The sequence below is a fragment of the Leptosomus discolor genome, chromosome 6 (assembly GCF_034619465.1).
Source record: "Leptosomus discolor isolate bLepDis1 chromosome 6, bLepDis1.hap2, whole genome shotgun sequence".
Classification (NCBI taxonomy): domain Eukaryota; kingdom Metazoa; phylum Chordata; class Aves; order Leptosomiformes; family Leptosomidae; genus Leptosomus; species Leptosomus discolor.
Genome location: NC_141396.1, coordinates 31108133 through 31123313, shown reverse-complemented (window position 1 = coordinate 31123313; position 15181 = coordinate 31108133). Strand labels below are relative to the sequence as shown.

Here is a 15181-nt window from a genome sequence, read left to right as displayed (position 1 = left end):
TTCATAGCAGAACAGCCACCAGAAAAAAGTTAAGACACAGTTCCCTTTAAAATGCACTAAGACACAATGACTCAATTCTTTGTGGCTCTTTGAAGAAAGTTCTATACTCAAATTATTTACAGGTCTCAAAAACAGTTACTTAAGGATATCTAGCAGACACTGTCAATGCACAATAAATCAGATTCCTAAATTTTAATAGTAAAATTGCACAACATACCAATAAAGCCCTTTTTTGCCAGCTCCATGGTAAACCTTCTTGTGATCTTTTCCAATTCATTGTCCTATAGAGAAAATGCAATAAATATCACAGTAAATCATTAATGTTTATGAGTATTTGCTGGAACTTACGCCTAAATATAAACAGATGCCCATTTATCTTAGAAGAAAGGATGATTCATATATTTATATAATTTATATGCCACTCCCTAACAGACCCTTGGTATTCAGGCAGCACAAGGAAACATTCGGCTTTCTGTACATTCTGATCCACAAGAAGTCAGGAGTGTGGCACAGGAAGAAGCACCTGTGCCTGTAGCAGAGATTTCCAGCAAACAAATCTGATATCCTGTGTGAGAGATTTATAACCGGTAACAGCAATAGCTGGCCTACCGGTTGTGTAACCAGCACAGTTGAACAACTTCACACAAATCCTTATAAGAGTTTCAAGCTTAGAATATCTGTTATGTATTCTGGTATTCCTTTCTGTATGAGTTATTTTAATTAGGGCAAGAAGGCAAGCCTGCAGTAAACTTTTTATAAGCCGAGTTAGTTGTTATTCACACTGGAACACTGCATAGAAAGGTTTAATGAAGCATAAAACTATTTGTCAAAATAAACAAAACCACTAACTTTTTTCTAAGAGTAATTTAATTTAAGCCTTTAACAACTTCAAAAAATTTCAGGTTCCAAATTATTTGTAGACTCCTGACTAAGAAAAAAAATAATAAATTAAATAATTGAAGTATTCCAACTCCGAAACACAGACTTTTTTTTTCAAAATTCTTTTCCTACCTATTGCATGCATAAGCTAAATTCAGCCTTTACAGAGACAGAAGTGGCAGGAGGTTTTAAGTGGTCAATAATGCCCTTAGAAGAGCTTTTTTAACTGTCTGGCTTCAGTACTGCAGATAACCAAATTTTATCTACGATTAAGCTTACTGTGTAGTTCTTGGGATTGATCTTGACACCAGCCTTTGCCCCACCAAATGGCACATCTACAAGAATGCAAAGGAAAATCATTTTACTTTTTCAACAATAAGGGCAGAACACATCAGTACTACGTGTAATTAATTATGTCTTTGATTTTAGCAGTGAATTTGGTTTTGCCACCTTTAGGGCTTCACAAGTGTAAGCTATAATATGATTTAGGTACTCCTATACAAATGGGAAATCTTTCAAGGGCAGCTTGGAAATGGTCTTTCTTTGAAACTCAGACATTGATGATTTAAATTTTCTATGCTTCAAGCTCTTGTACTTGGCACTTGTAGAAACAATAGGTTCTACAGTTTGCATTTTACTGGTTTAGCTGAAAAATTTTACTTTGGAAGTCCTAAGTGAAGTGTCTCTATACACATAAGTATTTTGTTTTCTTACACATAATCGGCAGATTCTCTCCAAACTCCCCTACAATTTAGCAGCTGTGTATGAATTATACTTCTTTATAAGCCATAAAGGAATTTCACCCTTCTCTCTCTGCAGGTCCCCTGCCTGAATCCCTTACAGCCTCCATCTGTTCCCCCTAAAATTAGCCCCCTCCTAATCCAAGTTTGTCACACTTTGATTTAAGTTCAAGATGCGGTGCTTTTACGGAAAGGGGTAGCTAGCAGAATTTGGACTTTCAAATGAAAATGCAACTTTATTCAAGTATCTACACTATCAGCAGAGGGAATATGTATTATTATTTTGGTCACTATATATTTTTCCTACCTTGCTACAGATTTTGGTTAGAGATTAGTGTCTAAAGCTTAATTTATCCTTTAAATAAATGGGTTTTTTATGTAAATTACATCAGTACTGATTGAAATTATATTGTATCCTTGCCAGAAAAATTATCACTTACCAACCACAGCACATTTATACGTCATTAGAGATGCTAAGGCTTTCACTTCATCCACACTAACATCCAAACTATAACGAATACCTGCAAAAGACCCACAAGAAAAAACAGAATTCACTGAACAATTTCACAAGTATTTACAAACTGGGAAGGTTAATTCTACACCAGCCATCTATAACATGCAAGTATGTAATTTATCAACTTACTTGCTTTAAGACTTAATGAACAATTCCCCATTCTCCTACTTAAATGTCTATTTTTACTTAGCAGAAATTCAAGACTACAGTAATTCTCTATTAAGTAGTTTAAAAATAGCACTCAAGCTTGGAACAAAAGTGAATATTCTTTGGAAGGAAGAGGAGCTAAACTGATAGTTAACTAGGAGTAGAGTTTTTCAAGAGGCTGATAAAGTTCATCAGCATTCCATGAGGTCTTTAGCTTTGGACTTCATTCATTGTATATACAAGATGAACTTGGTTCCTGAACATAACTTATCAGTACAGGTTATAATCAACATCTTTTTACTAGAGTAATACAAGCTCCTGTTAAGTTATGAGCCTTGTGATATCTTGGCTATGGTCCAACAAAACCATATGTAGCTTCAGGGCTCTGGCTGCTAGTCACAGCAACATTAACAGAAAGCAGCAAGCCATTCTGCTAATTCAAACTTGTTCAAAACAATTTTGATGGAATAACCCTACCTCAGCAACCTCCTATGACCAGGCCACCCACCCCACACCCACATGGAAGCCAGCCCACACCTGCATTCCCTGCTCGAGAGTCATTCAGCAGAATTGCAAGTGTGCTGACACATGGTCCAGATGCATATTCAAATTGTTGCAGTCTGATAGCAGCTCAGACACTGAACGGGTGATCCCTTCAAGGCAGTTCAAAACTGAGCGGAAAATTATTACACAATGGTACGGAGATTGTCACCTGTCTGACTCTTACCAGTCTTCTAAAGAATTGGTTATAGCTGTCCAATAAATGGATTGAACTCAAAATTCATGTATTTGCAGAGTAGAAAATATTTAACCAAACTGACATGGCACACACACAGAAGCCTAAACACGACATTTAAGATCAACACAGTACCTAAGTCATGCAGACACAGCAAAAAATCCAACACCCTACAGCTATATGTTAGCTTCTATTCAAGCTTCTCCTACTTATTACTAAGCATATAACAGAACATAGAAGAATTTATCATCCCCACCTTTACTCCCCAAATCCTTGACTGCAGGTTGTGCCAAGCTGCATGGTGGTTTGTAGCAGGCACAGAGTGCCCTATAAATGCTGGGACAAGGCACCACAAATTTCCTATTATGTAAAGAGAAGACCATATTCAGGTCCTCAGGAGTGAAAAAAGGCCAGCATACATTATCCAAACTAAAACACTGGGCTGCTATGAAAGCCATTCCTGAATGCTCTGGAAACAATCCCAGTTTCAAAGGAACCAAGTGCCGCTCAAATAATCCTGAGGGCCAAGTGCTGCTTTCTTATGCGAGTTCAATCAGTAAAATAAAGTACCATGATTCTGCAGGCCAGAATTTAAATTTAGTGTGTATATGGGGGAAGTGCGGTCTCCAAAAGCAAACTAACTGGCTTCTGACTTAGGCAGCTGAAAGGTTTAGTGTCTGCTTCCTTTCTCACAGGAAGCAATATTCAAAATTTAAGTGGAATCTATCAGAGCCCAACAGACCAGTCAAAGTTAAAACACACATATGTTTTTTAACACGTTTTACTCTGATCCTTCAGAGGAATGGTTATCCTTCTGTCTAGCCCTGAGCAAGAACAAACACCACCTATGGCACTGACTGTCCTGCCTGGGGACAGTGTTCCCTCTTGCTTGAACAGTTACTCTGGACACAGGTCTCATCTGAGCATTGTTCAAGCCAGTCAAGTCTGAAGCCACAATCCATGCTGGGCAGAAATGAACTCTGCCCCTCCACTCCCAGCTGATTTAGATCACTCTGTGTTTATTCAACTCATACATTTATTCAAACTTCAAGTTGCATACACAAAGCAGTTTTGCTATAACTATACTCCTGCAGGCACACAAAATGCTGTTTATTGATATATGGAAAGCAGCAGAGGGACTAAGTAGTTAATAGATATTTTGTACAGTTTCAACAGGGCAGCAAAATACAGGAAGAGAGAACAGCACCTTCTGCACATTGTATGGAAGCTGGGATCTGAAAAGGTGAACAAGCAGCAGTTTAACTAGAAGACTCAAAACACATGCAAAACAGTTACATCTCCAGTTCCCTTTTATTACAGTCAAGGGTTACTATAAACTTCACTGTAATAAATATTAAACTTTCATACCAAGGGAAATAGAGAAAAAGCCCCAAGACTAACAAAATACTGAAAGGCTTTCATCTGAGGTGCCCAGCTGTCACCCACCCATGTACATACACCAGAATAGTAAAAGCTTTTAGACTTGAGGCTGAAACTGTCCTTTTCTGGATGACTTCATGTTTTTGAGCAAGATTTAGCTTCTTTTCTAGCCTTTTAAACAGCTTTAATGGAAATGGCTTGCCTGCTGCTTCATCTTCTTAAGTGGGAAACTAGTCAATTCTGAGAGTTGTGCTGACTTCGCTAGTTACTTTGCTCCAGTTTACCTGCTAAAAACTTTCATTACAATGTCAGGCAAAGCTCAGGGTGTTGATTTCAGGTTCCCTGACAGGTGCGACAATTTTCCCTTCTGTGGCACTAGTGGGTAACATTTAAGATGCACTAACATTTCATTCCTTTTCACAATTTGGCCAGTTAACATTTTCCAGGAATTACAATTGCTCTGCAGGAGGCCCACCTCTTGACAGGGAAGTTATTTGTGCTAAGCTGTTAGGACTGATGAGAAGCAGGTATCTGAGAATGCTGTACATTCCATCTGCAAGGGAATGTACAAAGATAAAAGACTTAATTTCTATTCTATTTGGACATCAGTGAAATTTAGTTTGACAGCTTCCTAATTTGGCAGGAGGAGAGTATTGGCACACATTTGTATGGCTCTTTGGCAGTGTTACTATGCATTCAATAGCCTGAGTCTAAAAATGGATCATATACACAGATAAAATATTGTGGCTTTTTTTTTTTTTTTTTTTTAAGAATCTTAATACATAAGCAAGTGAAAGTCACTGCTATGCAGCAAGATTATAATTTTTTTTAAACCCTGGCAAGTCCCACGCAGTAAGTCTCTGGAAACTTGTGACTTTTACAGAAAACTAGCTACAAAAAATAGTTTGAAGAAAGCCTCAAGTTACAGGATGACTCACAGACATGGAAAATACTTTTCACTGGAAAACATACAAATTCTTGTTCTACTTGAGAATTCTCTTCCCTTGACACACCCCAATAAGTTAAACAGTATGCTAAGAGAGACTTTGTTTTTCTACGCACAAGACCTAGACAAGGAAATGTTTTCATTTTAATTTTGTTTCATTACTGGTCGGTATAAAGAGAAGGCTTTATCATCACATTGCAGTGTCTATGCTTTTAAAACTTTTTTAATGATCTGTATTTTGGAGATATTATACTTCACCCAGTTACCTCTCGCACTGAGCTCAGTAGCTGTTTTGGCCAAAGTAAAATTTGCTCACATTTTAACCTTAGCTTCTTAGATAGAGGCTATGGATTAATTTTCACTTTTGGACGTAGCAAAGCACTTGAAACACAGCATTTTTTAAATAAATGTTGAAGTAGTAATTACTAGCAAGACTGTATTTTGGATTCTATAATAATAGCTGTCAGTTACCATTTTGATCAGCAAGTTTGTAGCAAGGAGTGTTCTAACAGGCATGTAACAAAGATCTTTATTTCAAAGAAAACTGGGTAGATTTTATGTTGTACGGATTTCAGTATGTTCCATGATGTTCAGTGTGTTTATTATGCTTCCATAGTAAACATGGTGTACAGAACCACCCACTTTTCAAGGATGATTACTGTCTTTCTAAAAATGCCTAAAAATCTACACTTAGGGAAGTTAGTGTGACTATTTCCTGGTCTTCTAACGCAGTGATCTTAAAAGGTCGCAGTGATTTTAAAAGGTCGTATCTATGTATGGCCTCACCACTAATGCGCATGAAGTATTCAAAGACAAGTCTCAAAACTAAACAGTTGCTATAGTAACAGTTCAGAGCAAAACACTTGGCAAACTACTCCTCCTGCACTAAATATCTTGCAAATCTTAGCAAGTCTCTCAAGTTCCCTGGAACAGATTTGTATCTCAGCCTGAATGACTAATATCTAACCAAGGCTTTTGTCCTGCTTTGACTTCGGTGTTTTCTTCTAGTTGTGATCACCTTTTGAACTTTGAAACTAATTTGGGTCCTTTACAATTCCTGTTAAGATGGTGCATTCGTTCTGCTCACCTCTATTTGGAAAATGTTTACTCATCAGAACAAGCATTCCAGGACAGCAGCTATCCTACATTATCCATACAGCACTCAGCAAAACAGATTTCATGATGTTCTTTGAAAGTTTTTAGGACTGACTACAGCCATATTGATCTCTCAGTTAGCAACACTGGACTCTGCAGTGGCTCTGTGGGTTAACAGCTTGCCTGACCCTGTCCAAAGGCTGACATTACATCCAGAGTCTAAAGGAGCTCCAGCAAAGATGCTCACCTTGTTCAAACTATTCAGCAAAATCCCCAAACAAAACCTGTAAGTCAGCTCCAGCATTTATTGCAATGCTTTAGTTCCTTAATGTTTTAACTCTGGATCATGTATAACATTTTCATGTAGACAAAGTCTGGGAGGTAAACAAGTGAGACTGTGATTATACTACTATGTAACTCTATGCAGTCATTGACAACTAACAGGGTAGGAACAGATCTTCCAAGCAATCCTTAGGCTCTTTCAGAACGAGTACATTCTTCCAAATCCAGAAAAACCATCTAGCCTTCCCTAGAAGGAAACTGCTTAGCCTTATTTAACTATTTGGAAAGTGTGCTAAAGAGCACAAGGACAAATTTTTAATTATTGAAGACAAAGAAATTCCAGACAAACCTAACATAGCAAGCTGAGCAATTCAGTGCTGGAAAACAAGAACACTGTACACCAATCAGCTACAAGAACTACTCATTCCTAAATTCAATTCACTAACTGCCAAGAGAGGAGATTAAAGTATTTTTCTTTTCCCACACAGCATTCGCCAGCTATAACCTGGGGCAGGAAAGGGATTCCCCTATGCACATATCCCACCATCCTGATTTAACCACAAGTATCTATTCAGTGACCATAAGGTACTCAACCAGACAGAATACTTCAGTATACCACTTCTTGTATACTTTTAATAAACTGTACTTATACTTAAAATATACTTAAACATATACTCATGCACGTTTATTTCATTCCATTGCAGAGAAAAGCCAAGAATATTCTCTATTAAAAAATACTGTGTGGTGCATTAGTAAGACTTTGTGTTTTAAGTGCGAATATGGCAAACTTAGTATACCACCCAGGCAAGCACATACTGCCTGAATTTATGCACTTAGAATACCGCTAGGAAGTAGAGTCTCACCTATAGAACTACCTCAACCCTACCTAAAGGATCAGGTTGCACACTAAACTGTAGTGGCAAGGACTGATACAGAGAGCTGCAATAACACTACTTCCATGTAGATATTAATGCCACATGCATGGGTGTGTGCAGGGGGTAGAAATAACACACGAGTTGGCCCTGCCTAGTTCAAATGCCATAGGAGCCACAAAACAATAAGCCACCACAGTACTGACACGAAGCAAGCAAACTCCATGCTCTTCCTAAGAGTTTATTTCTGAACAAGATGGATATGTTGCAATTCATGCAACAGAGAATACCTGCCGGGATGACCCAGAGAACAGGAGGAAGACTATGACAGAAGAGATTCCCCTCCTCACCCCCTCCAACATGTTTATCCAGAAAGCCCAATGCTGAGGTATGATCTCTCTATAAATAGACAAGGAGCCAACAGTAGCAAGGGAAAACAACTATCTAAGATCGAGGACAAAGCTGGCTACTGTACAAACAGTATGAGCTGATTATATGAAAAAGCTGAGCCTAAAGAGATTCATAGCCACAAGAGCATGGTATAGCCTCCTAGAAGTATGAGAGGTAAAACACAAAATGGATAAGGTTCACTGAGAATTGCAACCAGTTCACTGAAGGACAGCAAAAGCACAGAACACACATTCCCTGTCCTTTTTTTTTTCCCATTTGCAATTTAGCTATATATCCACTATTCTACCAATTATAAAGTTAGGTAAGTTACAATAAGAGGACAGAAACCCATGAAATTAAGGCACTCATATAAGCTTTAGCTATACTACTGCAAGTGTTATCACAGCTAGCCTAATTACCATTTTTTTCTAAAGCTCTCATATTCCTTTGAAGTTAGATCCATTTCCACAGTTTATTTCAGGTTACAGATGGTCTATGTTATAGTTCTATCTGTTGCATGGTCCCTAGGGTACATTTCCATGTCTTACCTTTAAAGACCTCTGGCCAAAGACATGACCTCAGAACTTTCATCCATGCGTGACTTAAAAAAGCAGAGCCACCAGTACAACCCCAGGACAAACAGAGCTCTGATGAAGTGAAGATACCTTATAGCACTACTTCTTTCTCCCCCCACTTACAAAGGGGAATAAACAATGTCACTATAGCCAAGACAGCACACGGGGTTGTACTGGTTCAGCTCTTGCATCTAAAGCTTTTTGTTTTGCACATAAGGTTACCATCATGACGTACGTAAGTTTTAGACAAGATAACGCGTACAACAGAGGCTGTTTGGTGACTGGGCACCAAGATTAGCATCAGCCTTAGATCTCTGCAACTGGAAAACTGCAGCAAGGGTAGCATGAATAAATGTCACCTTATGCAGTAAGAAACTCATTAACATGAACTTGTAAGTCAAGTAAGAGGGATAAATCCCGATAAACAGAAGAAAAGCAGCCAGAACCAGAAGATAGGAAAGTTTTGTAATGCAGAATAGGTCTTTCCACTAACCAGCCAAGGCAGCACCACACAGGAAATCAGATTCATTCACCTCTAAGTCAACCGAGCACATAACGTAAGAATCATCTGTCTTTATATACACATACAGAATTTTGAAGTAACAGATGACAAAGTTTTTCAAAATTCCTATGTAAGTGGAAAGTTAGACTAATCTAGTCTGGAACTAAAGATGGTTTTAAAGTTTTCTGAACTGAGGAAGCAGCTGAGACTTGGTTAAAGCAATTTGGGTGAGCATAAATAAAAGATCTGATTCATTTGGTTTCACTGATAACAGACCTGATGGACAGTCAGTTAACAGGAAAAGGCTTTAAAAAGTTTCAAAGCCGCTGAATAGCTTTATCCCTGTAGTAAATGTTCCCTAACAAACATGGAATCATTTCCATACTACTAAGCAGGTAGGAACTCAATAAGCTTATTCTATTTTTTGAAACTGACCTATTAATGAAAACAGCCATCAGCAAACACATGAAAAAGTGGCCTAACCAGTTTTACACCTTTCATAGAACCTGATAACATTATTTACAAAGATTCATTATTTTAAGTAGTAACTTCCAGAGTACTTTTCAAAGTCATCTCTATTCAGCCAACTCATTTCCTGTACCCTATTTCATTTGGTTTAGATCTTTAGGCAGCTGTCAGTGCAGTGAACAAGAGCAGCTGTGGTTTCCTGTTAGTGCTGGCCACTAGCACGCAAGTCACTGCATAAGCAAAGGAAAGAGAGATCTGACCCTCAGCATTCAGCTACCACACAGCATTAGTCCAATCATATAATTACTAAGTTTGGACTGCAAGCAACTTGAGTTCCAACACAACACGAAACTGCTTATCTCCATGTTTTCAATAGGATGAGGAGGCATCTAATTAAATTTTCCTTTCCAGCAAACAGTTACATTGCAGAAAACAGAGTCTTTAAAACCTGGACTTGCGTGCTGGACACACTGCGAGGCTTACCACTTAAATGGGCATATCCATGACTGTTCTGTAAAGATTCCTAAAGCACAGAAGAGAAACACACCAAAAAAAAAAAAGGAATTACCACCTTCTCAAGTTGCAAAGGTTTGCAACCCCCAAAGCAGAATGAAGGATTAATTTCTACAATGATTAAATAGGTAAGTGCCACAAGATGCAACAAGAAATGTTATTTCTGAGTTCTCTCAATGAGGTGGAAAAATCCCACAAGTTATAAACTGAAAAGAAAGCATGTTTCAGTACCTAGTGCCAGTTTTCCTGAAAAGCACTTCTCTTGACCCAATGAAGAATCACCTGCACTACCGTGTAGTGACAACTGTGTCCAACACAATCAAGTTGACTTGTGTTTTTACACCTGTTTTGGGGGGAGAGAGGAGAGTAGGATAAGTCATTAAATAACTTCCTACTTTTATTAACTATGCTTTAGATTGTTAGTACTAGGGTATTAAGAGCATCATACTTTTTGAATAGAAATATGACAGTCAAGTTTCCCACCAAGGTGTAGAAGTTTGTCTATGCAAAAACTGTAAGACTGATCTTAAATTTGCTCTCACCTAGCCCAACCCATGGGGTCTGTCATTCCATTTCTGTATCGGGCCACAGTCATCTATCCACTCAGGAGCCTTATTTTCAAAGCAGGCCTCTCCTGGCATTCACTTTGAGTTATTTCTACTTGCAGGCAACAGAGAAGCCAGCAGAGTACAAGGTACAGAAGGACACTAGTCAAGGAACTGCTGCATTTCTACCAGCAGGTATCTGCACACACATGTGAGGTTTAAACTTGCTCCATAAAGATCTACCTCTCATTAAGAAGCTTGGCACTTTCCAGGTTTGGACTGGACGACTAAGCAGGGGTTGAGGTTTCTCCCTAGAAGAAAATGAGCAGGCAAAGAAACTGCAGATGACATCTGTGACAGAAGGAACATAAGCTAACTGCTATAATAATAAGCTACAAACATTCAGTAGAAACAGGAGGTGCTGCTAAAGTGCAGATAATTCAAGTGTTTGTTTAGTCTCTGTTTCCCCAATTCAGCTGTCTCCAGGTTTACAACATCTAAATCAAGATTTTAAAATTTGATTTACAATACAAATTCTTCATTAGCTCATGGTTAAATCTGTAAATGACCTTATAAACAAAAAGTTATACAGAAGTATCACACTATCACTAATGAAGTGTTTTGATATGGATGCACAAAAAGAAATGAGGAACAAAATTAGAGGAACATAGCCTTTAAAAGACCTAAAAATATTCATTTTCCTGCATTCCATAACTGAATCTTAAAGTGCACTTTGATAGCTTGTCTAATCTGCATACAGAACAGTACTCAATATTTCTCTAAACCTGAAGCATCTCTTATCCTTCAGCTTATGTAAACCTCAAGAAATACAAGAGATGAGCATTTAAAGTACATGCTCCTTAAAAGAATGACAAGAGATGACAAAGCATCCCTACTTGCTAGTGATTACCTAGCAGTAACTAAATGCTATCCCTTAGTACCAAATACATATCCTTCAAAAAAATTAGCATGGGGAACCTTATTTTATCTAACTCTACTTTTCAATAGGTGCAAAGTTAAAGTTCACAATTCTGCATCTGAAAAGATCTGGAAGCTGTGTTCCTCTTACTGCTCTGCAAGCCTTCCCAACGCCAACTCACCCCTTTTAAAAGGTGACCTTAGGCCCCTTGCTGTTTCTTGCTGGTGTGAATTACTTGCATCATACTCTGGGTTCCACAGTGTGTAGGCCACTCACTTCAGCTAGTTTTCCCATTTCATACTGTTATGGAGTTTGAGTTGTATTTCACCGGGCTTTCTTTTTTTTTTTTTCCTGTGGAATCTACTAGGATTCTAGTTTAAAAATCACTTTTAGACAAAAGCTCAAGTTGTTGGTGCATCCCGGGCAGACCAAATGCAGAAATATCTTTAGCACTCCTTTTCTTGCAGTGTAAGTAGAAATGTTCTTCTTCCTCACACCTTTTTTTTCATAGCAGCTTTCAAGCAGTCAATCTACACTTATCACACATCCCATTTAAATTTACTGCAAAGACAGATTTGTCACCCAATAGTGAGCAAATTCCTGGAGAGCATTAGAAGGTGAAATCCATTTATGATCACTACACTGAAAAGAGTGGAAAGGAACTATCATTTGCAATTCCTTCCCCAAACCCACAGGGGGTGGGGAGCAGCACAGGAAGAAAAGGACAAGCTGTTGAGACTTCCTATTTTCTTTAGCTGTCATTTCCAACTGCCTTGAAATTTACAGTTGTAACTTTCCATAAATGCTCCAGTGTTCGCTCCAGTGTCAGTGCAGACAGACATAACAAATGCTACTGAAAAATCAAGAAATTCTGTCGAGGATTTAGAAATGTAGGTATCAGAACAGGAGGTACCCAATCATCTAACTGGTGTTTTTTATTCACGTACAGAGAATTTTATAATTCTTTGTTGCAAAAACATTAATTCCTTCAGTTCTGAGCAATGCTAATGTGAAATAATATAAGTTAGCATATATTAAATACTATCTTGTTACTTCATTTGCTACTGAACTGTATTTTGTCATGTAAGGAGGGATCTTAGAAGTTACACTGGTTGCACAGAAAGGGACTTTTTGTAAGTAACAGCAAAAAGTAACTTAACAATGACAAAACAGCAGCATAATAACCATCAGTGTTCTAAAAGAAATTATAGCAACGGCAGAGAAACAGTAGCTCCATACACAGTGAGCTTCAGCCACACCCAACTTCAGCTACAACTAAGTCTGATACCATTAACTCTTGTTCCAAGTAACAACCAGAAGCCGAGTTAGCCCCTTTTTTGGGTAAGAATTAAGCACGTCACAGGATGCTCATGACATTTAATTTTGTTAAGTTAGGAACCACATTAACAGGACAGACTATTTGCACTGTAAGAAAGAAAAATCCCCATCTCATATATGCACACCAGTTAAACTAATTATCAAGAACACATTTACCTAAGAACACCTTACTCTATTCTTGAAGTCAGAGGTCTTCATTGATAAGAAACCACAGAGAAAACTTTACTTTCTGCAATCATTGTTATTTACCATAAAGCTGGTCTACGCTGAAGAAAAATAAATGTATTTACAGACTAGAGAAGCTCTGGTTTGAGACAGTCCTGAAATGGTCTCCAATACTTAACTGTCCACAAAAATCGCAGCTCCTAAATTAGTTATGCTGAAGGACATCTGTATTTGTTTTTCAAGGAAATGACATCTATTCGCGACTAAAAGGGAGCTTGATTCCTCTGAGATCAGAACTGATCCCATGTGAGTTCTGCTCTGCTCAGCTCCAGTGTGATTCACCCTCCCAGTCCCTTTGCACAGGGAGGCCTCACCTACATCAAGTCAGCTTTCCCTAGAAAAATCACTTTTGGCTCTTCCTGTGTATGCAGCTGGGAAATGTTGCGGATTTTCTCTACTTATATGTTTTCTGGGTGATCACTTGGGTTTCGTGAACACAGCAGGAAGCATGTTAAGGGACAGCTTCTCCAGCCCTCGGCGCAAGAGCAGATACTTCAAGCATAAGTTTTCCACATATTTTCCAATACACACACTGAGGTGTGAATCACAGCGAACAATTAGGCAGGCTGCCCTCGCACCCTTCGCCGCGCCAAGCCAGCGGTGTCCGCACCGAAGGCCGAGCCACCGGCCGCCGTGAGCCCTGTCACCTAGGCTAACCGGGAGGTCACTGGTGGGGGGCCGGGCGGCAGATCGCCGAAGGACTGCCTGGGAACCCCTCCGCCCCTGCTCCTGCCTCTGCCTTCCCTTCTGGTACCGCAGGTGACAGAAGGAGTCTGCTGCCCCTTCTCGCCGGAACGGCTGTTAAGGGTCGCCAGGCGAGCAGCGTCACCCCCCGGTACCTCAGAGCGCAGGAACGGCCCGGCCCGCGGCGGGACAGTGACTGCTGGGCCGGGGAAGGGCAGGGCAGGGCAGGGCTGCCCTCCGCGGGCCTGGGCACCGGGGGGAGGGGGGTTTGCAGCGGGTCTCACCTCCCTTGCAGGGGGTGCGGTGCTGGCTGTGCTGCGCCCGGTAGCCCTCGATCACCTCCCACTCGCCGTTGTCGCGCTTGATGGGGAAGGAGACGCTGAGCACATGGTTGCAAGGCTTGATGATACGGAGGATGCCGCGGACACGGTGGCGCCGCTCCTCCATGCTTTCGCGGGTGCGCAGCCCTTCCACCAGCTTGTCCTCCACAATACTGGCGCCGCGGTCGAAGAACCCCTCCACCATCTTGAAAAAGTTCGGGTCGTCCTCCTTCTTCGCCGCCTCACAGTAGTGCCGCCGCGGGCACCGGCCCCCGCCCCACACTGCCGCCGCCGCTGCCCCCCCGGCTGCCGCTGCCGGCCCGCCCGGCTCCGCACCCACCAGCACCGAGCCGGTGGCCAGGCGGGACACCAGCAGCTCCCCCAGGTAGCGGTACATGGTGGCGACTACCGGCGCTTCTACTACCCGCGCAGAGCGAGGAGCGCGGTGGCAGAGGCCGGCGCGGCGTTGTTGCCTCAACAGGCACGGGCGCTGCCGCCGCCGCCTTTAAACGGCCTCGGAGTGGGGGAGGGGGGCGGGGGGCAGAAGGGGCGCTGGGGGGGAAGGGGCAGGAACACGCCGCGCCTCCCGACTGCGCCTGCGCGTCTTTCCTCTCCGCCCCGCCCCCGGCGGGATTCGCGGAGGGGAAAGGGGCGCAGCGCGCAGGAGTCTCGCTATGGGCGGGGCGGAGGGGGTGTGGCGAGCATGCGTGCTGGCAGCGTCGCACGCCCCCTCCCCCCCCGCACGCCTCCCTAGAAAGGCACCGCCCCCTGGAGACGTGGCTGCTTGCGGCCCTGCGCGCGAGGGTTGGGGCGCGGGTGCTCGCGGCCGCACGCCCCCACGCATCGGTAGGTTGGCGGAGGGAAGGAGCGGGCGTGTAACGGGCGGCCTCGCCGTCGCTTCCCTTAGCTCTGGTGGAGCTGCGGGCCCCTGTGCGGCCGTGGGCTATCTCCCCCGCAGGGTGACCGCTAACGGGCGTAAGGCTGCGGTCTGCTGGCGTTCCTCTGTCCCTCGCTGGCGAGGTGCTCCTTGGCTTGTGCTCCGCGCCGTTGCCTTGCGCTGGTAAAGCGCCGTTGCTGGTGAGGAACCTGGGGCGAGTAGCTTTCATGGAGC

At 41.7% G+C, this 15181-nt stretch overlaps 1 protein-coding gene across 1 annotated transcript in view; it reads right to left on the bottom strand.

Annotated features, from left to right (window-relative positions):
• GLUD1 (glutamate dehydrogenase 1) overlaps positions 1-14467 on the bottom strand; it is a 30534-nt gene extending 16067 nt beyond the window's left edge. Inside the window, exons 1-4 of the mRNA XM_009951168.2 lie at positions 14035-14467; positions 2060-2140; positions 1159-1214; positions 218-281 (exon numbers count right to left, since the gene is read on the bottom strand). Of these exons, the coding sequence (XP_009949470.2) occupies positions 218-281; positions 1159-1214; positions 2060-2140; positions 14035-14467 (634 nt within the window). The remainder of the gene's footprint in view (positions 1-217; positions 282-1158; positions 1215-2059; positions 2141-14034) is intronic.
• Positions 14468-15181: the final 714 nt, after the last annotated feature.